The sequence below is a fragment of the Fusarium tjaetaba genome (assembly GCF_013396195.1).
Source record: "Fusarium tjaetaba strain NRRL 66243 chromosome Unknown NRRL66243_c0000250, whole genome shotgun sequence".
In the NCBI taxonomy this organism is placed as follows: Eukaryota; Fungi; Ascomycota; class Sordariomycetes; order Hypocreales; family Nectriaceae; genus Fusarium; species Fusarium tjaetaba.
Genome location: NW_023501446.1, coordinates 133,855 through 156,760, shown reverse-complemented (window position 1 = coordinate 156,760; position 22,906 = coordinate 133,855). Strand labels below are relative to the sequence as shown.

Here is a 22,906-nt window from a genome sequence, read left to right as displayed (position 1 = left end):
ATCTTTTATTAAAATAAAATAATAAAATCTTTATTTATAATATATTTAAAAATATATATATAAATTAAAATATTTTATTTATATTTTTTTTATATTATATATATAAAAGTAAACTAGTTTATAAATTTACTATTTTATTTAACTTATTATAATTAATTAAATTAGTTTTTTCTTTATCTTGTAATCTTGCTTTTATTTTATAATTTTACTGCCTACTCTTAAAGTAGGGCTCCCTTTTAGTTAGATCCACAAGTAGTTAGTCTCCGCCGCGGGCTTGAACTAACAGGTATAGCTCATAGCGTCATACATCGTACCTGAAGCCAGCGACTATTCCCTAATATTATAACTCTTTGCTTTTCCTTCAAAATGGATGACTGTTGGCGTCAGACAATGCTTTCCTCGCGGGCCTTTCACAATCGAAAGACTCGCAAATTTACAGCACAGGCTTCTAGTTCCTCCACCATCACAAGAGTCATTGGCTCATACCAACTTCAATGCCCCAAAGCTCATTCCCTGGCTCGTACCTCACAAGTCAACCGCGATCCAGCCAAAGATGAAAAGCATGCCAGACAAAAACGTCACCCCGCCAACTCTCCGCGATTTGAGATTAATCGGTTTACCGATGAGGAAGACGGGTTGGAGGGCGACCTATTCCTTCCTGACGTGTTGGATGCTTCTTTTATCATGGCCGGAAGTCGGAAGAAAATTCAAGAGATCTTAGATCGCGCAATTATCAGAGAAGATTCAGATTTTGAACCTGAAAGCGTCGCACATAGCCCTGGGGGAAGATCCGCGGATAACTCTGACGCTGATGATCGGCAACACGAGACCTGCCCCGACCAGCAAACATCTGAGGTCTTGGGAGATGGAGATGAAGATGAACACCCGAAAGATTCCCATGACGACAAGACCACTGCAGAGTTGCGATCCGACAATTTCGAGAAGAATACCTTCCGACAACCAAAGTTCTGGCTTTCATGGAGAGGCAAAGTACTTGTAAAGCCTGAATCAGGTGTAGCCCCTGAGGATCATTCGCCACTTGGCGCGATTCAATCTGGCGTTGGTTATGTCGTCTTTACTGGAAACAAGTACCAAAAGTTCAAGGGTACCATCAGCTGTGATGTTCTTGGCTGGGACAACGTTGCAATAACTGGTTGGAAGCAGTGAACTCTGTCCGTGGAAGGGCCAGACTATTACAAGGCATAGACTATATTCCATCTATCAAATCATACCATAGAGCTGATGTTACCACTTGATTCCCTTAAGCCTCTCCCACTGAGCTACTTCCCTATAATATCCTCACGATCTCTTGGATGAAGACTTTGAGCTTCGTTTCTCTGGTGTCAAAATAAGGCCCGGACTTGTAGCCGCAATGTAACATGATGCATCAACCAGCCGCCACACGACAAGTGGACATGCCATAACATCTAATGTTTAATCTCTATCATGTTTTCTTAGCTGGTCGCCATTATGGTAGCAAGCTAGTTACTACATTAGTAAAGCTGAGCGAGATACTGCCTCTTTAGCGACTGGAGAGCACAGATCTAATGCACGGAGCATAAGGAGGAATACGGACCCCGTACCGCGATGAACGCTAGTACCTTGCGGAACTTCAGAATCCAATCATGCGACACAGAAAACTCAATTCACGGACGTTGCAGCTCGGGCTCCAGTCGGCATTAACTGAAGGTCTTCATTGCGTTACAAGGGCATCATATTGGTACGCGATGGCCAGCCCGACGTGATGAGAAATCTCTACTGATGGGGCCTCACTCCTCAGCAAACCTCCGCAATAAGTCGGAAGGACGGAGAGCAGCGGATGATTTGTCAACACGAGACGTACCAGAGTCACTGCAGACAATAACACGATGCAACTTACTAAGCAACTAGTGACTTCACTCATGGCGATGATGCTTTCATGCAGAGACTTGCAGGTATTAGTGTCATAGACGAAAAGTATGCTATTCTGTGTATTACCTATCCCTGGCTGGCAGTGGATCTGAATATCAGGACCGGCGACTAATACTCCAATCAGAGTGTTTCTGTCTGCACATATGGCCATGACAAGTAGACGAGCGAGGGGCGAAGATATTGCCCCCCAGCTTCAACCAACATGAATCATTAGACTCAAGGTTGTGGAACTATGCAATGTTTCTCACGTTACACCCTCCATTGTCACTTCAGGGATCCGCCAGAGTGCGGAAACCATAGAAGGTATCAGGCTAGCGGGGATAGCTGGGAATAGACTGGGAGCATGGTAATAAGATTAGACATAGTGGGAATATTTAACCTGAAAAATGGACTATAAGTGAGAGATTGAAGCGTCTCCGGATCGTAACACGACTCTCAGTCGTAAAAAGTGCTAGAACCGGCGATCTGTCGTAAAGGCTACTGTATTAAGAGGAGTAGAGAATACTCATGGGGTAGGCTTACACTGCATGCGGCTGAGTGACCAACAGCCAATAGTTTGAGCTTCCTGGAAGATATCACCCAGTGATGTGCCTTGACCATGTCCATGAACTCAAGTCAAACAAACCTAGACCTTGAACTAATGCAGGTATAAATCGATACGAGACTCAGCTGTTTCACATCTCACGTGATCTCATGATCTGGCCAAATCAGTATCAGGCTTCCATTTTGAGGTGTAAGCTGGTCCTAAAGAAAGTGCCTGACGAAAGCTAAAAATACTCTAAACGAGACTATTGAATGTTGTGCATACAGAAATGGGCATGTCATCACACCCTCGAATCATCAAGATGGTGAGCCCAACCATGTTGTTTCCTGTTCTGAGTGGCACTAGCGACCAATCGCAACACCCTCTCGACCACATACGCTCTGTTGGTAGACAAATGAGGCACTGCGTCTCATAAATATCGCAGCTCTCACTAGCGGCGTGAGACCCAAGAGTCAGCTGATGTCAGTAGCGACTAGGGATCACGAAATGCAAGTTATCACTGTAAGCCATGCATTAATGGACAAAACTCGACACGAGCTTCTAGTTAGGCGGGCACCAATGGTTGCTCGTCCCAAGAGATATTCTCCGGGTGCACAACATAAATACCGCGATCGAGCTTACATGAGGCGCCTGCATGATTACACTCACATATAATGTCGGTGATGTGGATTTTCGGCGTTAACTTGCCTCCGAAAGATTCTCGTGCTTTCCTGGATCGGCCAGAGCTAAATCGATTGACGAAGAGAACAAGCCAAGCTGAGCTGAAAGACTAGGGTGACTCGATATGCATGTTAGAAAGCTTAAATAGACTTCTTTCACTCAGTCATGAGCGATTTAAGGTGATGTTAACGTACGGAGTACCAGGCTGAAAAGTCTTGACGGAAAGGTGTACTAGAATATCTCACTGGAAAGTCCCGGTGGAAAATCCTAGTGGAAAATCTTGCTTGATAGATTTGGACCTGACCGTTACAAGTGCCTCAACGTTGAGGCCGGCTTGGCTTGACACCCGCATTCCTGAGCATGCAACCGCTGGTAACGTCTTGATTGGGGATGGTTACTCGACCAGACTTTTCGTCCTACACATAATATGCATAATGAGTGGCATATTGTGCTGTGTCATGCTGATAGTATTATCTCCGGAAGACTCGGTTGTGAGATCTGGGCAAGGCACAACAGCAACAACGAACCAAAGCTGCAGAATGAGAAGCTGTTCTCGTGCCAGCAAAGCTCTTTCGTTCTATTTCTATCTGGCTGTTGGTGAATACGATATATCCCTCGAACTACTGTTTCACATCAACTGGGTTGTTCCATCTAAAGCTGACCTATGGACGTCTGGCCACGGAGAGTTCAGTTGTCCGAACCGCAACTGAAGACCAATCGGCGAAAGCAACCCTGCAAATATTCATAGTCTGCATCTGTTGCCTGGATTTAAACTTGACTGTTTTACTAGTTAGGTTCAGGGGAAGCTTGATCCAACCTTTGCTCTCTGCTTCTTCATGAAGACACCACATTCAGAAGTGCATGCATGATACGAGAAGACACAGATTTCTGTTGGTAAGCAAGCCACCACCTGAAAATCAACGACAATGACAACATCATTCTACAACAACGCCATGTGGCAGAACCTTTCAGAGTATCAACTCCGTCCCGAGAGAGCAGTCATGTTAGGGTGGAAGCGTAATGTCCCTGTAAAAGCCAATCGCATCTAAGAATTAAGGCGGAGGTTCTCATCCGACAAGTGAAAACTAAGGCACCATGATGCATGCCTTTCGAATATTTTTCAAGTGAATGTAGGTAGGCATGCCACCATGAACTCACCGTGGATTGCACACGATCCCAGCCGACGCATTCACGACAGAGTGCAATACCCTGATCGAGACCAACTTGCAGATGTTGTATGATTCCTCTCAACATCTCATCCAGCGAGGAGAAAGTAACATAAAAGCTCGCCGTTTTCCCTGGAAATCTACTTTCTTACCTCCTCATCCGCGTTTCACTTTCTCCGATTCTCCACCTGTCTATTCACTCTTTAGAGAGACTTGACAATCTATTTTACAATCTTTTCCTCACATCTGTCAAGATGAAGCTGTCTGCTATTACACTCCTGGCCCTGACCTCAGCTGCTGTCTCTGCTCCAGTTGCCGAGCCTGGCAGGGAGGTCAACTACCCTTAGTATAAGCCCGCCAAGGGCAGGGGAGAACATGGCGGGCCTGGAAAGCCCAAGCCATATGATCCCGGCTATGGTGTAGGGAAGCCGAAGCCTCCCAAGCCGCACTTCCCTCCTCCCAAGCCCCACAAGCCTGATCACCCTGGAAAGCCAGACTATCCCAAGCCAGAAAAGCCAGAAAAGCCAGAAAAGCCAGAAAAGCCAGAAAAGCCAGAAAAGCCAGACCATCCAAGCAAGCCCCATAAGCCGTGGGAGAACAAGCCCGGCCAGCCTGGGAAGCCTCCTCACCCGCCTCCTAAGCATCCTAAGCCGGAACCTCACTATCCTCCTTCTAAGCCGCACAAGCCTGAGCCTCATTACCCGCCTAAACCTCCTAAACCTGATCACCCAGGAAAGCCCAACCACCCTGACAAGCCCGACTATCCTGGACCCGGCAAACCTAGCCACCCAGGACAGCCTGACTACCCAGGTGGTAAGCCAGACCATCCAGGCAAGCCTGAACATCCAGGAAAGCCTGACTATCCAGGACCTGGCAAACCTGATCACCCGGGTAAACCTGATCATCCCGGTCCTGGTAAGCCCGGCTACCCTGAGCCTGGAAAGCCGGATGGCCCTGGAAAGCCTGACTATCCTCAACCTGGAAAACCATATGGTCCCGGTAAGCCAACTGGACCAGGCAAGCCTGATAAGCCTTCTACTTAGGTCAGCAATTCATGGCCACGCTTCCATGCTTCAATAAAAGCTTAAGTCGATCTTGCTTAATGCAGAATCACACCCACGACTGGCCCTGTGTCTGGGATCATTGGGCAGTAGGACTTGCGACTTTTGTGCTAGGATGATGATGATCTTTCTTTTAGTGGATATTCACGCGGGGCAATCAACACTCATTTCTTGACTTCTCACACACATCTCAACGAGAGAACCTCTGTTTCTACCTTTCAAATTTAAAGTTTCTACTGTCAAAGTCTTTGACATCTGTTGTGGACTGATTTCTTCTCTTCTCATACTCTCTTTAATTGCATTCTCCCATAGCTAGGTTGAGCCAGTGGAGGGCCAATGAGAACTGACGCTACATACTATCATTAACATCAAACATGGTCTTCTCTCAAGTTTCATTTCTGTGATTGTGCTATATCGTTTTGAGTCGCTGAACCATAGTCCATGATCACTGTTCGTTGTGATCCAGTCACCACTATGTGCCTTGAAATGCACCAGTACTTCAGTGTGGCATCTTCAGCCCATACAAATCTTATTTCTGTCTGTTTCTATGAGATCCATACTATAAAAGCCTGATATATAGTTCAATAAAGTTTAGTTCCGAGCTCAATTCCGGAACCGGACCTCCAATTCCGATTATCCGTCATCAAGCGGGGTCAAGCATTCTGTCTCGCCATACCAACCTCGCATCCTCATATGAAACAGTGCACAAGTTTTATACATCTTTGTCGTTGATTCGAGCTCATAAAATGACTGTCCACAGTAGCCCCGATGACTCGTGGCACGGTGTCATAACTCCAGATGGCCCTTTCCAGCCCGAGAAGGACCGCTACCATCTCTACATTGGACTGTTCTGCCCTTTTGCTCATCGAGCAAATCTCGTTCGGCATCTCAAAGGTCTCGAAGATATCATCAGTCTATCTGTGGTGAAGCCCTACCCTAAGGGCGATGATAAGGGGTGGCCCGGTTGGCAGTTCCCGAGTCCTCCAGATGATCTCTATGAAGGGGCTACCGAAGATCACCTCTTCAAATCAAAGTATATGCACGAAGTCTACTTCAGAGATGACCCAGATTATAAAGGACGATACAGTGTACCTGTTCTCTGGGATAAGAAGGAGGATCGAATGGTCAATAATGAGAGCCACGAATTGCTTCGTTGGTTGCCAACAGCATTCGATTCCATTCTTGACTCGAACAGCCCAGGGCGAGACCTTGACCTCTATCCCGAAAACCTGAGAACGACTATTGACGACATCAATGTCTGGATGCAACGAGACCTCAACACTGGCGTCTACAAAGCCGGATTCGCAACGACCCAGGAGGACTACAACAATAATGTGCCAACGGTCTTTGCAGCACTTAACAAGCTCGAGGCACTGGTTCATCAAAACGGGGGCCCCTATATCCTTGGCAAGCAGCTCACAGAAGTTGACATACGCGCGTATGCCACCGTCGTCAGATTTGACGTTGTCTATGTTGGCCACTTCAAATGCGATCTTGGAACCATTCGCGCCAACTACCCAGTCATTCATGAGTGGCTCAAGAACCTCTACTGGAATGTTCCAGGTTTCAGAGAGACTACAGACTTTAAGCATATCAAAGAAAACGTAAGTCCCTAACTCATTTGCCTGAATGGGGCTAATCTTGGAGCAGTACACAAAGAGTCATTACAAGATCAATCCTCTTGCTATTACACCTCTTGGTCCCTTTCCATATATGGAGGAGGGTGTTGACCTGGACTTTGGCAAGCTGAAGCCAGGAGTGATTCGTCACCCGGCCGTGCTTGAGCGTCAGAAGGAGTTGTATGGCTCAGAGGACTTTACCCAAAGGCTCTAGTAGCCGTATAGATAGTAACATCCTCCAGAAACATATGATGCATTGGATTCGCCATCGAGTATTTGCGCCTGATCGTCAAACCGACCCTCATATTATCCTAGATCGTATTTGTTCATGTATGTATCAGTCTTAGACTGAAGTTCTGAGACTTATTATCGAAAAATACTCAAGACGGCCCCATGCTTCCTTGGTTCAATTCCATGCCTGTAGCAGACTGTAACCACGTATTCCAGTCAATGTCAGTATCGATATCCATATTGATATCGATGTCTCCCAATCCGTTGCCACTTTGATCCATGTCGGTCCAAAGCCATGACGCAACATCTGCATCTCCAGGCTGGCCATCGACCCATGTTTGAGGAGGCATGTTCATCTGTGTTGGCAGTATATCACCAGATACGCCCATCTGAAGACCAGGATGGTAAGAAGCAAAGTCGAAAGAGGGATTTGCCCACTGAGTGGCATTGCTACCCATAGCTGGATTGGCTAAAGGTTGCATCGTGTTGTTGTCACTGGTTTGAGGTACAGGTTGCTCGGAAGTGCCATAGGTAGTCTTGCCGACGGCAGAGCGCCAATGCTCAAGAAATCGCTGCTGCGAATTTGCCTCTTGTGACGATTCCGGGCTGACAGGGACAGGAAGCGAGCTATCAGCCTGTTCCAATTTCTCGATCATAGCTGGGTTGTTCCGAATTTGCGCCAGCTGCTCGTCCCGATGGCTCCTCGCTTTAGCCATCAATCGACGCAGCGGAAACCACATACGCGCGTTCTTGGTCATGTTGTGTTGCGACGGTATCAGCCAGACGCTATGCAGAGCCACCCATGCGCGTTCGACAGTGGGCGACCACTGTCGTCTGGATATCTCAATCAGAAGCCATACAATGGCATACCAGTGAGTATACGTCTGGTAGATCCATCGCCACTGGCGGCATTTGGTCTCAGCATTGAGCGCGTGGTTATGCTCTGCGACCTCGATAGCAGCGATGAGCAGTTTGTCTCGAATCTCGTCCGAGAAACGCTCACTTGGTGACGCAAAAAGCGACGGAAGATACACCAAGAGCGTCAATTTGGAAAGGACAAGCCGCGCGCATACAATCCCGACCCAATTGGCTATATCCTCTGGGTTTGCGGAGCGGAAAAGGTAGCCATCCTCAAGCTTTTCTTGGATACCGTCGAGCAGCTTAGTCTGCTCCTCGAGGGTCGGCCCAGATGAGTGAATACTCGATGCCATCAGCTGCCTCGAAACCCGAGCTAGCTCACACATGGAGAGTGCAAAAGACATGTCTGTGACACCTTTACGCTCTGGAGGAGTCTCCCTCGTTTCGGGCTCAATGTCCGAAGTGTTAACGTTGAGAGGTATCTTGGTGTCGAAGCTGTCTTGTGTGATTGAGAACTCAGTTCCCTGATCTTCAGACGCACGAATGTCAACTGTGATAATCATCCACCAAAGGCGACGCCGTTGCTCAACTTCAAACGGCGATAGATGCTGGAACCGTGAACCGTCTCGATGGAGGCCAACAGCATGAGCCATGCGAATCATCAAACCAGTCATCATCCATACGTAAACAGGGCTATCGTACCGCCTTGCGAGAGATAAGAAGATGACCAAGGCCTGAACAAGGATAATGTCTGGGTTGTTGAGGAAGTCTGCTCGTGCTAAAGCCTGTTCAAGGCCTCGGCGGAACTTCATATTGAGCTCCGTTTTCGTAGATCCAAAATTAGCTAGCACATCGTCATCTTCCATGGACGTGATGGCAGCGTAGTAAATGGAGAAGAGCAGCGCCTGGTGCTTGAGAGATATCTTGGCCGCTGTCCCAGGTGAAGGACGGACCATCTTTCTAATGCTCGGCATATGCACAATGTGCATGATGAGGTTAATGTTCTCATCGAATACGTCCAGTAAGAAGGGGATCTGTGATGGCAACGGGTTGAAGTCTTGTTCGCTGGGTGATGTAGGAGCTTGGCTGTTTCGAAACATAAACGCATGTCGCTCCGATGGTTCCCGGTAGAGTTCTTGAGTTGATGGAGTACTGACCGGAAAGTCTTCATCTTCTGAAGACTCGTCGTCATCTGCCATATTACGAGTGTCCATCTTCAACCCATCGAGCTGCAGGCAGTCAGGGCGATAAACGGGAAGAAGCAAGGCTGTAGTTGACGTACCTCATCACTGATACGGGACCAGAAGCCACTAGCTACATACTTCTCTCTATTCTTGTCCTTGATCACCATTCTCCCAAAATGTTTCTGTACATCTGAAGCCGTCGATGTTGACGACGGACTAGCTGCATCTTTCGCAGCATCTTGAGGCGATGGAGCATCAGAGGACGCACCCCTACTCGCTGCAGCATTAGCCACCTCAAGCTGTCCACTCAACTCCTTGACCAAATTCTCCAGCGTCCGCAGTCTATTCATAACCTGATCAGTGCCAGAGCTGCCACCACCCTGTCCTGCAGCACCCTGTCCATTATCGGTGATGCGCTCCAAGCGCCTTGCCCATCTTGGCGGACGGTCATTGGAGGGTACCACGCAGGGGATATTAGCCTTGCGACAGTTTGAGCATGGTGATAGCTTGTCGCAGCGCACTTTACGACTGCGACAAACGACGCAGCTGCGGAGCTTGGCTGTGGAGGCGCTCCTCGCGTTTTTCTCGGGCGCGGAGGCCGAATCTGACGCGAGAGGGGTTGGGACAGCGGGGGAGGGCGTCATTCGTGATGAACAGCGATAAAGAGACCAGCAAAGGTTAGATGGTCTCCTGTATGCACAGCTTGATATGGAAATATTTTGGTCCTTTTGTCGCGATAGAGATTTACGTCCTTCCTCGTGGAAATGAGCGTTTCTTCGGGTGAACTATCGCGGTAGATGCACTGCTTCCAACTATCGCTATCGTATACCATCAGTCACTACTTCATCACTGGTTTCGGTCAGCTAGGGATTCATCATAGCGACAATTTTTCTCGGTACTAAGCATTCTACAAGTATTCTTTTACTATTAACCCTGTATTCAGCTGTCAAAAGATGTATATGATCAATTGTTTTCCATTCGCTCTGATCTCCAAGCATAAGTGATAAGTAGCTACGATACCGGGTGTTAGAGTCGTGATAGGTTATCTGGAAGACAAGATAAGCGCTAAAACGTTTTGGGGCAACTGCACCATTCTCCTCGCATCACGGATACCTTAGGGTAGTACTCCTCTGAATAGGACAGCAAGAGTTCATCCAAGATAGGCACAAGAAAGAATATTTGATGTTTTCAGAGTAGATGGTCATTATTTGTATCATGTAAAAACTAAATCGTATGAACTGACTTACCTATACGTCCACGTTAAGTTCCCAAGCAATTCCCAACGCCTGATAAATGCACCCATCCCGTTGAACCGCTCAGTAGGTGATGGATGCAATCTTGTTCATGTACTCAGCACGCATCTTGACGAGCAGATTATCTGCCAGCCATTTCCCAGCGTCTTCCCTAGAGATAGTGTATCCAATCTCCAACGACTCTAACCCATTCTTGGGGTCTTCGATGCCTACGCGCACTGGCGTTTCGCTCTCACCATCCACCAGCAAACTGCCCCGCACGATGGTGAAGTCTTCACCACTGTCGGACAACTTGGTCTCCATGATCTTCTTGTCTTCGTGAGGGACCTTCAAAGCAATCGCATAAATAGGATAGAGAAGAAGAGGGTAATCGCGACCAAAGTCGGACATGCCAGTGGTGCTGAAGACGGTGATGTGAGGTCTTCCTACTGCACCCTCTGCACGTATTTGCGCGAGGGCATCAAGAAGGACAGACATGCCGATCCGACAACAGTTGGGATCATCGATGGTCATTTTGTAGATGATGGGCTTTCCTCCAATCGTAGAGACAATTGCATCGACGATTGAGCCATCGTCCTTCTTTAAACAAGAAGCGACAGCCTTGATATCGTGGGCGTTGCCTTCGACAATTCGTAGGTTGGAATGAGTTTTTGGTGAGACCTGCGCCTCCAGTTTTGCTGGGATTCGGCACAGAGCAACGCAGTTATGCCCTGCAGCCAGTGAATGTTTCAGCGCTGAGAGGCCTACGCCTGTGCTAGCGCCGAAGAATGCGATTGTCTTTGGTGAGGACATGGTCGTGGGGTAGAGTAGAGGCCTAGGAGATGCAAAGAGGTCGAGATGGTTTGTTTATTTCAATAGAGAACTTGTTTGATCTGGAATCTTTATTGTTGGAGACCATTTTCAATCGTCGAGGCCGTAGCCCTTCTTTTGTAGAGTTAGCTTGAGGCCGACAGTTGACCGAAAGCGAACAGGCCTGTAAACGACCGCTGGGATCTCGCTCTTTTTTCGCGCTCCCTCGCGTGGGGCTGCCTGACTGCGCGAGTTGGACAAGCAGGCCAAGGACAAGCTCAGAGTTCAACCACAAAATCACCTCATCTTACCCCAAGTTGCTAATTCCACATTCATGCATTGAAGCATGGCTGTGAATATGGAGAAGTCACATGAATTATCCTGGCTTGTTGTCGATGAAGACCACCAGCATACAGCCTGGAGGGCCTCGAACTGGCCGATAAGGCAATAGATTGGGCTCTGACCTTGAAAATGAATTTATTAGTTACACCCAGCATATGCAGCCAGCGTCTCACTGGACGCCATCCGTGTTAAGGCAAGCACCTAAGGCAGCGGCCTAGACAGGCAAGCGTCGTGAGAATTGCGGCTGAGACTTGGTATCCTAATCAATCATCGCCATTTGGGCGCTTGCAAACAAGAAGCAGAGTAATTCTGCGTTCTGCCAGGCCAACATGGCGATGCAAATGGTTCCTTCAAGCAATACAAATGCGCAGAGCCTCTGGGATCAAGCATACAACTCCCTCGGCGCAGACCTCAAGACATCACTGGGCCAGGCTGCGACGCATAAGCGCGACATTCTAGCCGCCGCCTTGGAAGCAGCGGAGAACCGTAAAGCCACCAGTCTCCGCAAACGCTGGAAGTTCAAGCGCTCAAATGGGGAAGTCGTTATTATCCGAGATATTCTCGAAAAAATTGCTAAATGGATTGATTCCTTCAAGGCGGTTGGCGATGCGGCTGTGCAGTTTGATGCCAGCAACGCTTCGCTACCCTGGGCCGCTGTCAGATTGCTTCTTCAAGTGACTGTCAACGATGTCCAACAGTACGGGACCATGGTTCAGGACCTTGAGGTGGTGTCTCGGATCATTGCGCGATACAAGGAGCTTGAGAATCTGCATCTTGGCCGAGACCAGCCCGCTGAGGCTGCGCTCGAAACAGCCCTCACGGTTCTCTATACAGAAGTCTTGACATATCTGGCACAAACTATTGCCTTCTTTTCACAATCAACTGCAGGCATGTTTGCAACTCCACTGAGAAAGACATTCACTGACTCTAGCAGTCCGACTCGCCAAGAGTGTCTTTTGGACGGGTGATGATGGGATACAAAAGATCTTATCCCGAGAAGACGAGGTTCTCAAGCTAGCTAAGCTTCAGGATACTTCAGACCTACGCTTTATCCAGAAGACAGTGCTTCGCCTCAGAGATCAAATCAACCACAACACCAAGCGTATCGAAGAGGACGATTATATAAAGATGATATCCTGGATGTCCACGTCGCCGTTCTCAATCCACCACGAAACCATATCTGAGTCAAGAACGCCAAACTTTGGTCAGTGGCTCCTAAGGCATGAGGCTTATATGAGCTGGTGCGAGTCTAGCTCTGCATCAACGTTGTGGATCCATGGGATTACAGGTTCAGGCAAGACCAATCTTTTCTCGGTGCTAGTCGATTCATTGCGGGCAACCCAGTCTTCGCAGCCAGAGTCAACTCCCTTTGCATACTTTTACTGCCTCGAAAGCGAGTCAGAACCGGATAGATCATCAGCAGACGGGATCCTACGCAGCATTCTGCGTCAACTTGCGATTACAGAAACCCAAAGTGTTGTCCGCGAGTTTTTCTACTCCGATTTCCAGCGCCGTTCGAGATCAGCTCGGCTCCTGGGATTAGACCTTCCAAAATTGAGTAGGAAGGAATGTGTGGATCGCATCGTTCAGGTCGCTAATGAAGACCCCATCACGATATTGCTGGATGGTGTAGAACAGGTTGAAGATGAGAGTTGCGATGTTCTCTTGCAGTCTTTGTCTGACATCATGTCAAAGGCCGAGAACGTCGTCAAGGTTTTGGTCACAAGCAGGAATAGCCTTGATATCCTGTCGTCGCTACCGACTACGAAAGAGATTATTGTGACGGCGGGCCATGTTCACGATGACATGGCTCGGTTCATTACTCAGAAGGTTGACGACGCAAAGCTCATCAATGGAAGGCTCTCTTCGGACAAAAGAAGCTGCTTGATAAAGGAGCTGCTAGAGGGTGTAGGCGAGATGTAGGCTCCCTATTCATTCACCTTACCATTATTGTCTTAACCAAATGGCTTTATCTAGGTTCCTATGGGTCCACCGACAGATACAGCAGCTCCGAAAGGTCAAGAACGAACATGATCTGCTCCCGGCTCTACGATCAAACATTCTCTCTGATCTCGACAAGCTTTACGAAAACGACCTTGGGCAGATCTTGCAATCAGGAGACACGTCGCGACAACTCGCCATTCATACATTCTCCTGGCTTCTCTACATGAAAGCGCCATTGACTCCCGAGGCGTTGCTAACTGCTATTACTGCCACAAGTATAGAGAATGTCCCCTGCACAGCGGCGGACCTATCTGTTGTGTGCTCAAACTTGGTGGTGGTAGACCTTCATCGCCAAGTTGTCCGACTTGCTCATCATTCAGTCAGAGAGTTTATCCTCCGTACTCAACAGCATTTGTTTTCTGCTCCCCTAGCTCACGGTCTCCTGGCATCGACCTGCATAAAAGTCAGCGCGCGTGGTCCGCCTGACAATGGAAGCCTGGAACAGCAGGTTCAAGGTTTCTTCTTTTACGCTGCAACGCACTGGGCAGGCCACTTTGAGAGTTCTATGGTAGCCAAGAAGGACGAGAAGCTATTTCAAGACATGATCTCATTTGTCTTTGAGGACGAGGACTATGATGCCAGCCTTTCCTTCGAAGCCTGGCTAGATACTGCGAAGGAGATTGCACGACTGCTGCCGAGGGATCACCCAATGAAGCCGGCTCTTGATGCCGTGTCAAACGAAACATCGTCTCCTCTCTTCTTAGCAGCTGTCTTTGGTATAGACGGCCTGCTGGCTCTCATTGCAGAGGCGGAGAGTGCTATAGACTGGGACCAACGGAACGCCCTTGGGCACACTGCACTCTACCTCGCCGTTGCTACTGGCCATCTCTCCACTGTGGCAGCTCTGATCGAGAAGGGTGCAGAGCTGAACGTCGAATGTGGTACATACGGGAGCCCTTTGCATGTTGCGTGTTTCAGAGGATATCAAGATATAGTGGAGAAGCTGCTTCAACATGGCGCATCTTCAAAGTGTGGTTCGAAGTTTCAGAGTGCCATCCACGCGGCATCTCAAGGAGGGCATGAAGTTATTGTGCTCTCTCTCATTGGGCACGATGCTATTGTTGACTCTGAGGAAGACTACGAGCAAGCCATACAGATGGCAACAGAGTATGGCTTCATCAAGGTCATCGATCAGCTACAAAAGCCAGAGTTCAAGCGCTTTGTAGACAAGGATACACCAGACAAACACAAAATGAGATTAGTCAAGGCCATCAAAGCTGGTCAGCTATTTGTACTTCAGCGTCAGACTACCAAAGCATCGACGGGAGCGACAGACATCTTCCCTAAAGACGCAGTAGCAATTGCATCTCTCTATGGTCAAACAGATATTGTCAAGTATCTTCTGGAACAAGGTCTTGATATCGAAGCCGAGGGTCAGTTCGGCACGCCACTTCGTTCGGCTTGCTTGATGAATCATAAATCCACGGTCGGAGAACTACTTCAGCGCGGTGCAAAAGTCAACACAGAAGAGCGGAAAGGGAACCCCCTTTATGTCGCCGCTGTGAAAGGCCACGTTGATATTGTCAGGATACTACTGGAAGAAGGCGCAGACGTCCACAAGAAAATGGGGGCTTGTGGCACTGCCTTGCAAGCGGCAGCGTATTACGGCCACAGAAAGGTTGTCGAGATGCTTCTTAACGCCGGCGCAGATGTCCATGCTGAAGGTTCATCTCCTGACGCCTTCCATGCCGCTGCTGAAGGTGGTCATCAGAGCATCATTATGCTCTTTCTAGGACGAGGCTATAGATTCCTGTATGAGCCGCCGAGTCCCAAGTACAAGAGAGCTCGGCCCTCGCCATACAGGCCACTTTATCGGGAGGCTTCTCCTGGAAGAGATAAACATCCTCGCTCTAAACTGTGGCCAGAACTTTACAAGCAGACAAACGAAACGACCGAATCTATCGCCAATGCAGATGCCCGTGACAACATTACACGAGTCGAGCAGGATGATGAAATGGATATGTTCGCTATTGATCAAGGAAAGCATCTCCGTAACGATGAAGTTATGCAGGACGAGTCTCAGAAAAACCGCCCTCTGGAAGCTAGTGCCGCTAGGGGAAAGGACTCAGTTGTCAAGATACTACTGGAGCAAAAGGAAACATTGGGATTCCGGGAATATGAGGTTGTTACTGCTCTCAAGGCAGCTGCGTCCAATGGACACCTCAACACCGTTCGGATGCTGCTCGACCATGCCTTGAAGATGAAAGGTAACTTTATTGACCGTATCTATGCAACTTTGGAGAGCTTACCAGAAGGGCGTCACGATATGTTGCAGCTTATTCTCGCCAAAGCCTCTGAGACTGGCTGTACAGAGGAACAGATTAATCAGCTGAGGCTGAAACTTCCACCAGGAGAAGAAAAGTACAAGGTCGCGGTCATTGAGCAACAAAATCTAAAGGCAGATCTTCTGGCATGCTGTACCTCCGGAAATGTGGCTGTTTTGGAGGCCATCATGAGTTGCAAACACCAACCGCTACTGCAAGCCAACGACCTCCTGGAAGGCCTACAGAAAGCTGCAGAGAGGGGCCATGTCTCGATAATTAAGAGCTTGTTCAAGCTTAGTCCTGATGTGCAAGGTACCGCCATTCCTGACGACATACTGGTATGCGCTGCCGGAAAAGATCTTGAGATGTTGAAGTTTCTCGTATCTCAAAAGATCGATGTATCTCATTCCGAACTCCCCCTGAGCCGATTGGTCTATGCGGCTTGTAGCAAGGGAAAGTCTGAAATCATTGAGTATCTCGTATCCGACTTAGGTGTCGATATCAATGCCAGTATTCCTGAAGACGAGAAGCCCAGGCGCCGTAGACGTATCAGGCAGTCTATCCACGCCAGCCTTATGGATGCTCCTCTGACTACCACTGATCAAGCAGATGGTTCGAGATCGACTGACGACCATCGTCTCTTTAGTCCTTTGCAAGTCTGTCTGAGCGCTTTTGATATCGCTGAGCGGTCTTACCATGCGAGCTGGTATATAGATGACACAATGCCTCAGCAGCAGAAAGCGATACATACACTACTGAGACTAGGAGCCGATCCGAATAGTCTAAGTGGCAAGAATGTTCATCCTCTTCTGTATGCAGCAAGATTCTGCCCAGCTTTTGTGGTAAAGGAGCTGCTTGAAGCTGGAGCAAATGTCAAACTTGCGGGTCAAGGAGGTCTAGCTCTTTTGGGGGCAGTTCAGAGAGAAATGGAAACCATGGAGGTTATGACCATGCTATTGGACAGTGGTCACCATCTTCCCGACTATTTTCATGGAGGCAAGGCGCTTCTAGACAAAGCTCTCATGTTATTTGAAGGCGACAGAGGGCGACAGAGGGCGACAGAGTTTCCTTAGCATTATTGATGACCCTGACGGTCGCTTTTTACATGCCCCGTCTCTGGATTACGTCTTTGAAAAAGGGCCAGGGGCGGTACTCGAGTTCCTTTTACAGAAGTATGACACAGGCAAGCTGGAAGATACAAGATATGAGCTGGTTCTTCAGATGGCTTGCGTGCTGGGCAAAATTCCTCTTGTTGAGTTGCTGTTATCTCGGGGAGTCGGTGTTGACGCTACGGGATACTACTATGGAAGTTCTCTGCAGGCTGCGGCACGTACTGGCCAGGTACAGATCATCAGAAGTCTGTTGAACAAGGGAGCCAACCCGAATGTGATACAGGGCCGTTGGCACACATCCCTGCGCGCAGCGATTGTAGGTGGTCACATCGAAATTGTGCAGCTTCTGCTTCAATATGGCGCAGATCCTAAGTTGAAGTACCAAGCTGGACGACAGTCAGAGAACGAAAGAGATTCAGCAGCATCGAGCACTCTTCAGCTTGCTCTGCAAGAGGGACACACAGAAATCGCAAGACTACTCCTCGAGACAGACCCGTCACTGATCGAAGAAGAAGGTCGCCTCCAACATCCTCTTATCATAAGCTGTCAAAAGGGAGACCACGTCATGACAGAGCTGCTACTAGAAGCCAATGCTTCGGTCGATGTTCGAGGCCACAAGGAAGCTAAAATGGCAAGTATGGAGGCTCAAGATGCGAGTCCTTTGCATGCCGCGATTTCTGGAGGCCACGTCAACGTCGTCAAAACGCTTTTGTCCAGAGGGGCTGATACCAACCTGGAAGTTGACGACTGTGACTGCCGAACACCATTGTTGGCAGCGATTAAACGAAGGGATTTGTGTATTGTGAGACTGCTTCTTGACTCTGGGGCAAAAGTCAACAGTTTGAGTCTTCAGGAAGCCTGCAGAAGTGGAGATCTTCTTGTTGTGGAGGCACTTATTGAACAACTGCTCAAAGACGGGGAGGATCAATTTGAGACCATCGACGAAACATTGGACTCTCTGACGATGGAAGAGTTCACTGACTACAGAGTTCTCAACCTTTTACTTGACTATGTGCCTCCAACTCCCAAAAGATTTCTCTTTGTGTGTTCATCAGGCTCTGTCTCCCTGGTACGAAGAATTGTTCAACAGGGCATGAGTGTCGATGGCAGTGATGAAGAAGAAGATACCCCCTTGCAAGCAGCTTGTTACCACTTGAACTTTGAATTGGTACGGTTACTCCTACAACGCGGCGCGAACGTCCGACCAAGATCATCTCAGCCTGGAGACCCCATTACACTGGCGCTATGGGCTTGCGCTTTACCCCTGCAGCAGCAGTTGGAGCAACGAGGGACAAGACATCAGAAATACCACGCAGAAGGTGTGGACTACCGAATGACACAGAAATGTACCAAAATTGTTCGGATCTTACTTGAACGCGGCGCCACTGCTGATGGTGGAACGGATGAATTGGAGAGTCCACTTCAACTGGCTTCTTTCATCGGCAACTTCGAGATCTCCAAGCTTTTGATCAAACACGGAGCCAGTGTAGATAAAATCACGGGAAGCTTCAAGACTCCCCTTTTTTCGGCTTTACAGGGGAGCAACAGTGACATCATACGACTGATCCTGGAAAAGGGGGTCGACGTCAACTACGTTCATCCAATTCATGGCTCAGCATTGCACTTGGCCTGCCAGTACAATGATGAGTCACTTGTTCTCCAGTTGCTTCAACATGGCGCCTCGCCCGCTTTGAAAGACGCAAACGGAGTCACGGCTCTTACGTTGGCCCTCGAGTCTGCAGCTTCTCGTGGCGGTTATGGCGCATTCCAGAATATACCCCGACTCATTTGTCGACACTCAACAACGCTCGATATCACAGATAGCGACATCATAGCTGCAGCTCAGCTAGAGCCCAGTGACTTGCTGTCTTTTCTCCTTGTCCGGAGAGGAGAAGAGCCCGTAACAGAAGATCTCGTCATTCGTTTCCTCAGCGAAGAGAGATGTCCAATCCTGGAAAGCCTGGAGGTTCTGTTCGATCATAGTAATCGATTGGAAATAACTCCAAAGATGCTGAATGTTGGGCTCTCTGAACAGGCTTTCAAAAGTCTAACACAGGCTTGCAAGCTCTCAATTGACATCACTCCCGATATACTCGAATCTCAAACAGATATCGGGACCCTAAAAGCACTCCTGGGGTATCAGCCCGGCGTCGAAGTAACGGAGGCTCTCGTGATTACAATACTGTCAATTGCACACGCGTTGCGTTATAGTAGATGGTGGCAACGGGAAGAGTGTACCAAGCTTCTCTTGTCAATCTGGCCTCGAGACTTACCACTACCAGTGACTAACGCCATGCTGAAAGCAGCAGGGTTAGTGCCCCATCTGGAGTTCTTACTCGAGCGCCTTGGTTCAGCCCAGGGAAAGCTACAAGATGTCGCGATATGGATTTGCGAACAGGGCACTGATTATTCCGGCAGGCAAGAGACCTTGTTGGCACTGGTCTTGCAAGCTGACCCAGAAGTTGACCTCTCCCCAAGTCACCTTGAGAAAATAATGCTCGGTGCCAAGCCTTGGATGTTAGATATAGTCTTGAAACATACGCCCTCTCTTCCTATCACAGAGAATTTATTTTTCAGTATCTTCAGAGAGTATCCACAAGCTCTAGAGGTGACACGGAAGGAGTTTGCGGAAGTACTTGCGAGGCATAAGAAGAAGTTTGTTTTCACAGGGAAGATTCGCGAGACTATTGATAGGGCATATCAAAAGCATTCCGATATTGACAAGAGAGAGACATGGTACAGTTTCAGGGAAAGGGATGAAACTCAGGAGGAAGTTGAGGCCAGGCAAGCACAGGGAGAATAATGGAAACAAGAACGATGATCACGTTACCCCATGAGACAAGATCGGTAAGTAAGAGGAGCCATTGTAGCTCTATGTGGGTAGTTAGAGTAATATAAGCATTCCCGGGGCTGAAGTTGCATGAGAATACTCATAGGTGACTCTAACGAGGAGTTTTGTCCGCAACTGATGGCCGATATCTGTTCAAGAGGCTTAAGTAACCCAGACAAGAACATATTCACAATAAATGGCACATGTGTATAATTGAACATTTGATTCGAAATAGCTAGCTGGGGTATAAAGTACAGAGGCTAAAGTACGAGTTTACACAATGCACAGGTAAATTCCAGGCTCATTTCCAGGCCGCCGAACTCAGAACCTTGAGCGCCTTCTTTACTCAGGAATAGGGCAAAGATCATAATTGCCGTTGACGTTGTTTCCCCACCAGCTTGGGAAAGGATGTCCTGGGCCACCAGCTCCAAACACGGCGAAAGAGAGGATGAACAGGACTGTAAGACTGGCACCGTCGAAGGCACCAGTCACGAGGTAAGAGTAGTCCCTGAAGATGCGAGGTCGGTAGTTGCGGAGGTAGAACTGGACGAAGAAGCCGGAGAGAATCTGGCTCAGGATAACGCAAGTCTGACTCTGGTTGTAAGGGATATATCCAGCGAACTGGATGAACTGAGGGAAGTTGACATCGGCAACATCAAAGTTCTTGATCTTGGGATAGAACTGAAAATTGTTAGTCGGTTGTTACAAAAGCTGATGACGGGGGTTGTTTACCTTGTAAAAGATTCGGTGGAGCACAACCAGACCAGCTCCAACAAGCAGACCGAAAGGAACAAGCTCATAAGTGCCACCGAGCTTGTAAAGATAACCAGCAAGAGCCCAAGAGGTAGCATTGGTGTTGTAAGATTGCATGGTAGCACCACTCCAGGATGAGTTACCATCGCCGTCACGAAGAAGATCTCGGTTGCTACCGACAATGCTGATCATGATAGCGTAGTTGATGAAGCCACCAAGAATAGTTCCCCAGATCTGAGTGAGGAACATGACACGAGGGGGGATTTTGACTGTGTCCTAGTTAGTATAGACTTGGTAGAATTGATGAGTGAAACCTACGATATTCGCCCATCTTAAGATCACCAGACAGGTTGACAGCGTTGGAGATGACGTTGTGAGACCACGCTGCGAAGTACATGTTACCGACGGGCTTGCCAGGAAGCATAAGACCAGCAATCATCTTGGAAAGGTTGTTGGTCGCAATACCGTTTCCATAACGAGAGTATAAGAGAGTGCTCTAGGATAAAGGTTAGTGCTGTTGGCTATATGATGGGTCTTCTGAACTTACGACTGGTGCGATGATGGAACCCATGATGAGTGAGACCACATAAGCCCAAGCAGGGAGAGTAATGTTCTCCTTGATGACAACGATCAAGCCGAGAATAAAGCTACCAACTAGGACTGTGACATACCACCACCAGGGAGCCTCCTTGTAGTGCTTGGCCATGTGCTCGTGGTGGCGGTCGTCATATCGTCCTTCCCTGGCGCTCTTGAAAGCCTTGACGACGTCCTTGCCCCAGAAGAGGATGCAGTGAAGGATGAGAGCACCGATCTGTTGCTAGTTTAGCTTTTGATACTATCAAGGTAGAGTTGGTGACTTACAGCAGCGTTGGCCATGAACATGGCATAGGCGAAGGTGCCAGTCAATCTGGGGAGGCCAAACTCCAACAAGCGTGACTCGTTGAGGACTCCGCCTTCGAAAACCTCAGCAACGGGGTAAGTAGTACCGTTGGCCAACAGGAGTCGAGTTGACATGAAGGGAAGAGACTTGGCGCCCCAGCCGTCTCCGTAGTAGATACCAGCCATAACGATATAGCAGACAATGAAACCAATAGCCATGTGAGCTTGGAGAGGGAGCGGGAGAGAGGTGTTGAAAGAAGTGATCTATACATGTCAGGTTAAGTTTCACATGGTTACTCAGAGTAACTTACATATTGCCAGTCCAGAGAAATGCTGAAGAGACCAAGACCCTCGTTGTTAGTAGCACCACCAAAGACACGAGTGAGGTTCTTAGCAGTGTTTCCGGTCGCCTTCATGGCAGCCAAGCACTTCATAAAGTGGTTAGCGAAGATATGGTATCACCAATGGTGGTATAGCTTACAGGAACCGAAACTGAGTTGAGCCAGGGGAAGATGTAGGCAGGGAAGAACTCGTAAATTGACATGCCACCGAAACTGTACCAGAAGACTCGAAGAGGCTTAGAGTCCTTGACCTCCTGCCAGTGAAGACCCTGGAGAGTCTTGACAGTAGGCAAGTTACTCCAGAAGACAGCATCAACGTGCCAGACAGCAACGGGTCGCATGATACCGCAAAGACCGTAACCGAACAGACCGATGGAAATGGTGCTCAGGATGACAGTAGTTGGGCTCAATGGCATGTCGTAGAAGAGATCCTGGGCGGCGAAGACCTGAACACTTGCAGCAGCGTTAGAGGCAGAGGTAGCTGTGATGGCACAGATGGCGTGTTCCTTGAGGCCCCATGGCCCAGGGTTGATGAACTTGATGAACTTGATCAGGAAGGGGAGTGAGCCAGTGTTGCCCTTGGCTCTCCATCGAGCTTCGAAGTTGTCGCCGCGGGGGAGGGCAAAGGCCCAAGCGTTACCGATGAAGTAGGAGATCAGGACGATGAAGGTACCCTGGATGGTGATCATGGTGGGTTTGAACTATATTTGATCATATTAGATGATATTCCATTGATTCTGAGGAGAAAGAGTCACGAACAGTGTAGATCTGGTACATGACAGCCTGGAAACAAGCCAGACCGGAGGCCAACAGAATACTTCGGAATGTCAAAGCGTTATCGTGATCGTCTCTCATCGGTAGCAGGTGGCGAGAGGCATCGGCACCAGTAACGATAATGGCATCTTTGCTATCGCTGTCGCTTTCGTCGGTATGAGATGCATCGTGAACCTCGGGGCCAAGAACAGCGTTCTTTGCGTCGCTCTTCTCATCGATGTCCGTTGGGCTGGGGACAGGGAAGACCGAGGTCTCAAAGGTGTCCTCGGGGCCGTGAGGCCCCTTGGGCTCGACATTTGTGGACGACATGCTTGAGCAGTCCTCTTCCTAA

General features: G+C 48.6%; 7 protein-coding genes across 7 annotated transcripts; 4 read left to right on the top strand and 3 right to left on the bottom strand.

The window, feature by feature from the left end:
- Positions 1–366: 366 nt before the first annotated feature.
- Positions 367–1,167, top strand: FTJAE_10695 (catalase; the record flags this gene model as incomplete). The annotated part of the gene is made up of 1 exon (XM_037343562.1): positions 367–1,167. One exon carries the CDS (start codon positions 367–369, stop codon positions 1,165–1,167), a length of 801 nt encoding a protein of 266 aa, XP_037202311.1.
- Positions 1,168–4,263: 3,096 nt separating this feature from the next.
- FTJAE_10694 (early nodulin 75 precursor) lies at positions 4,264–5,324 on the top strand (the record flags this gene model as incomplete). Its single annotated transcript, XM_037343561.1, has 2 exons — positions 4,264–4,350; positions 4,635–5,324. 2 exons carry the CDS (start codon positions 4,264–4,266, stop codon positions 5,322–5,324), a joined length of 777 nt encoding a protein of 258 aa, XP_037202310.1.
- A 764-nt stretch (positions 5,325–6,088) lies between these two features.
- FTJAE_10693 (glutathione S-transferase) lies at positions 6,089–7,175 on the top strand (the record flags this gene model as incomplete). The annotated part of the gene is made up of 2 exons (XM_037343560.1): positions 6,089–6,946; positions 6,993–7,175. The coding sequence occupies 2 exons, from the start codon at positions 6,089–6,091 to the stop codon at positions 7,173–7,175; spliced, it is 1,041 nt and encodes a 346-aa protein (XP_037202309.1).
- A 166-nt stretch (positions 7,176–7,341) lies between these two features.
- On the bottom strand, positions 7,342–9,878 carry FTJAE_10692 (binuclear zinc cluster transcription factor; the record flags this gene model as incomplete). The annotated part of the gene is made up of 2 exons (XM_037343559.1): positions 7,342–9,279; positions 9,333–9,878. 2 exons carry the CDS (start codon positions 9,876–9,878, stop codon positions 7,342–7,344), a joined length of 2,484 nt encoding a protein of 827 aa, XP_037202308.1.
- A 672-nt stretch (positions 9,879–10,550) lies between these two features.
- FTJAE_10691 (transcription factor) lies at positions 10,551–11,279 on the bottom strand (the record flags this gene model as incomplete). The annotated part of the gene is made up of 1 exon (XM_037343558.1): positions 10,551–11,279. The coding sequence occupies one exon, from the start codon at positions 11,277–11,279 to the stop codon at positions 10,551–10,553; it is 729 nt and encodes a 242-aa protein (XP_037202307.1).
- A 668-nt stretch (positions 11,280–11,947) lies between these two features.
- On the top strand, positions 11,948–19,801 carry FTJAE_10690 (ankyrin 1; the record flags this gene model as incomplete). The annotated part of the gene is made up of 4 exons (XM_037343557.1): positions 11,948–12,569; positions 12,619–13,537; positions 13,596–16,910; positions 16,960–19,801. 4 exons carry the CDS (start codon positions 11,948–11,950, stop codon positions 19,799–19,801), a joined length of 7,698 nt encoding a protein of 2,565 aa, XP_037202306.1.
- Positions 19,802–20,170: 369 nt separating this feature from the next.
- Positions 20,171–22,884, bottom strand: FTJAE_10689 (peptide transporter; the record flags this gene model as incomplete). Its single annotated transcript, XM_037343555.1, has 8 exons — positions 20,171–20,509; positions 20,561–20,850; positions 20,900–21,077; positions 21,129–21,392; positions 21,443–21,724; positions 21,772–21,888; positions 21,942–22,502; positions 22,561–22,884. The coding sequence occupies 8 exons, from the start codon at positions 22,882–22,884 to the stop codon at positions 20,171–20,173; spliced, it is 2,355 nt and encodes a 784-aa protein (XP_037202305.1).
- Between the last annotated feature and the right edge of the window lie 22 nt (positions 22,885–22,906).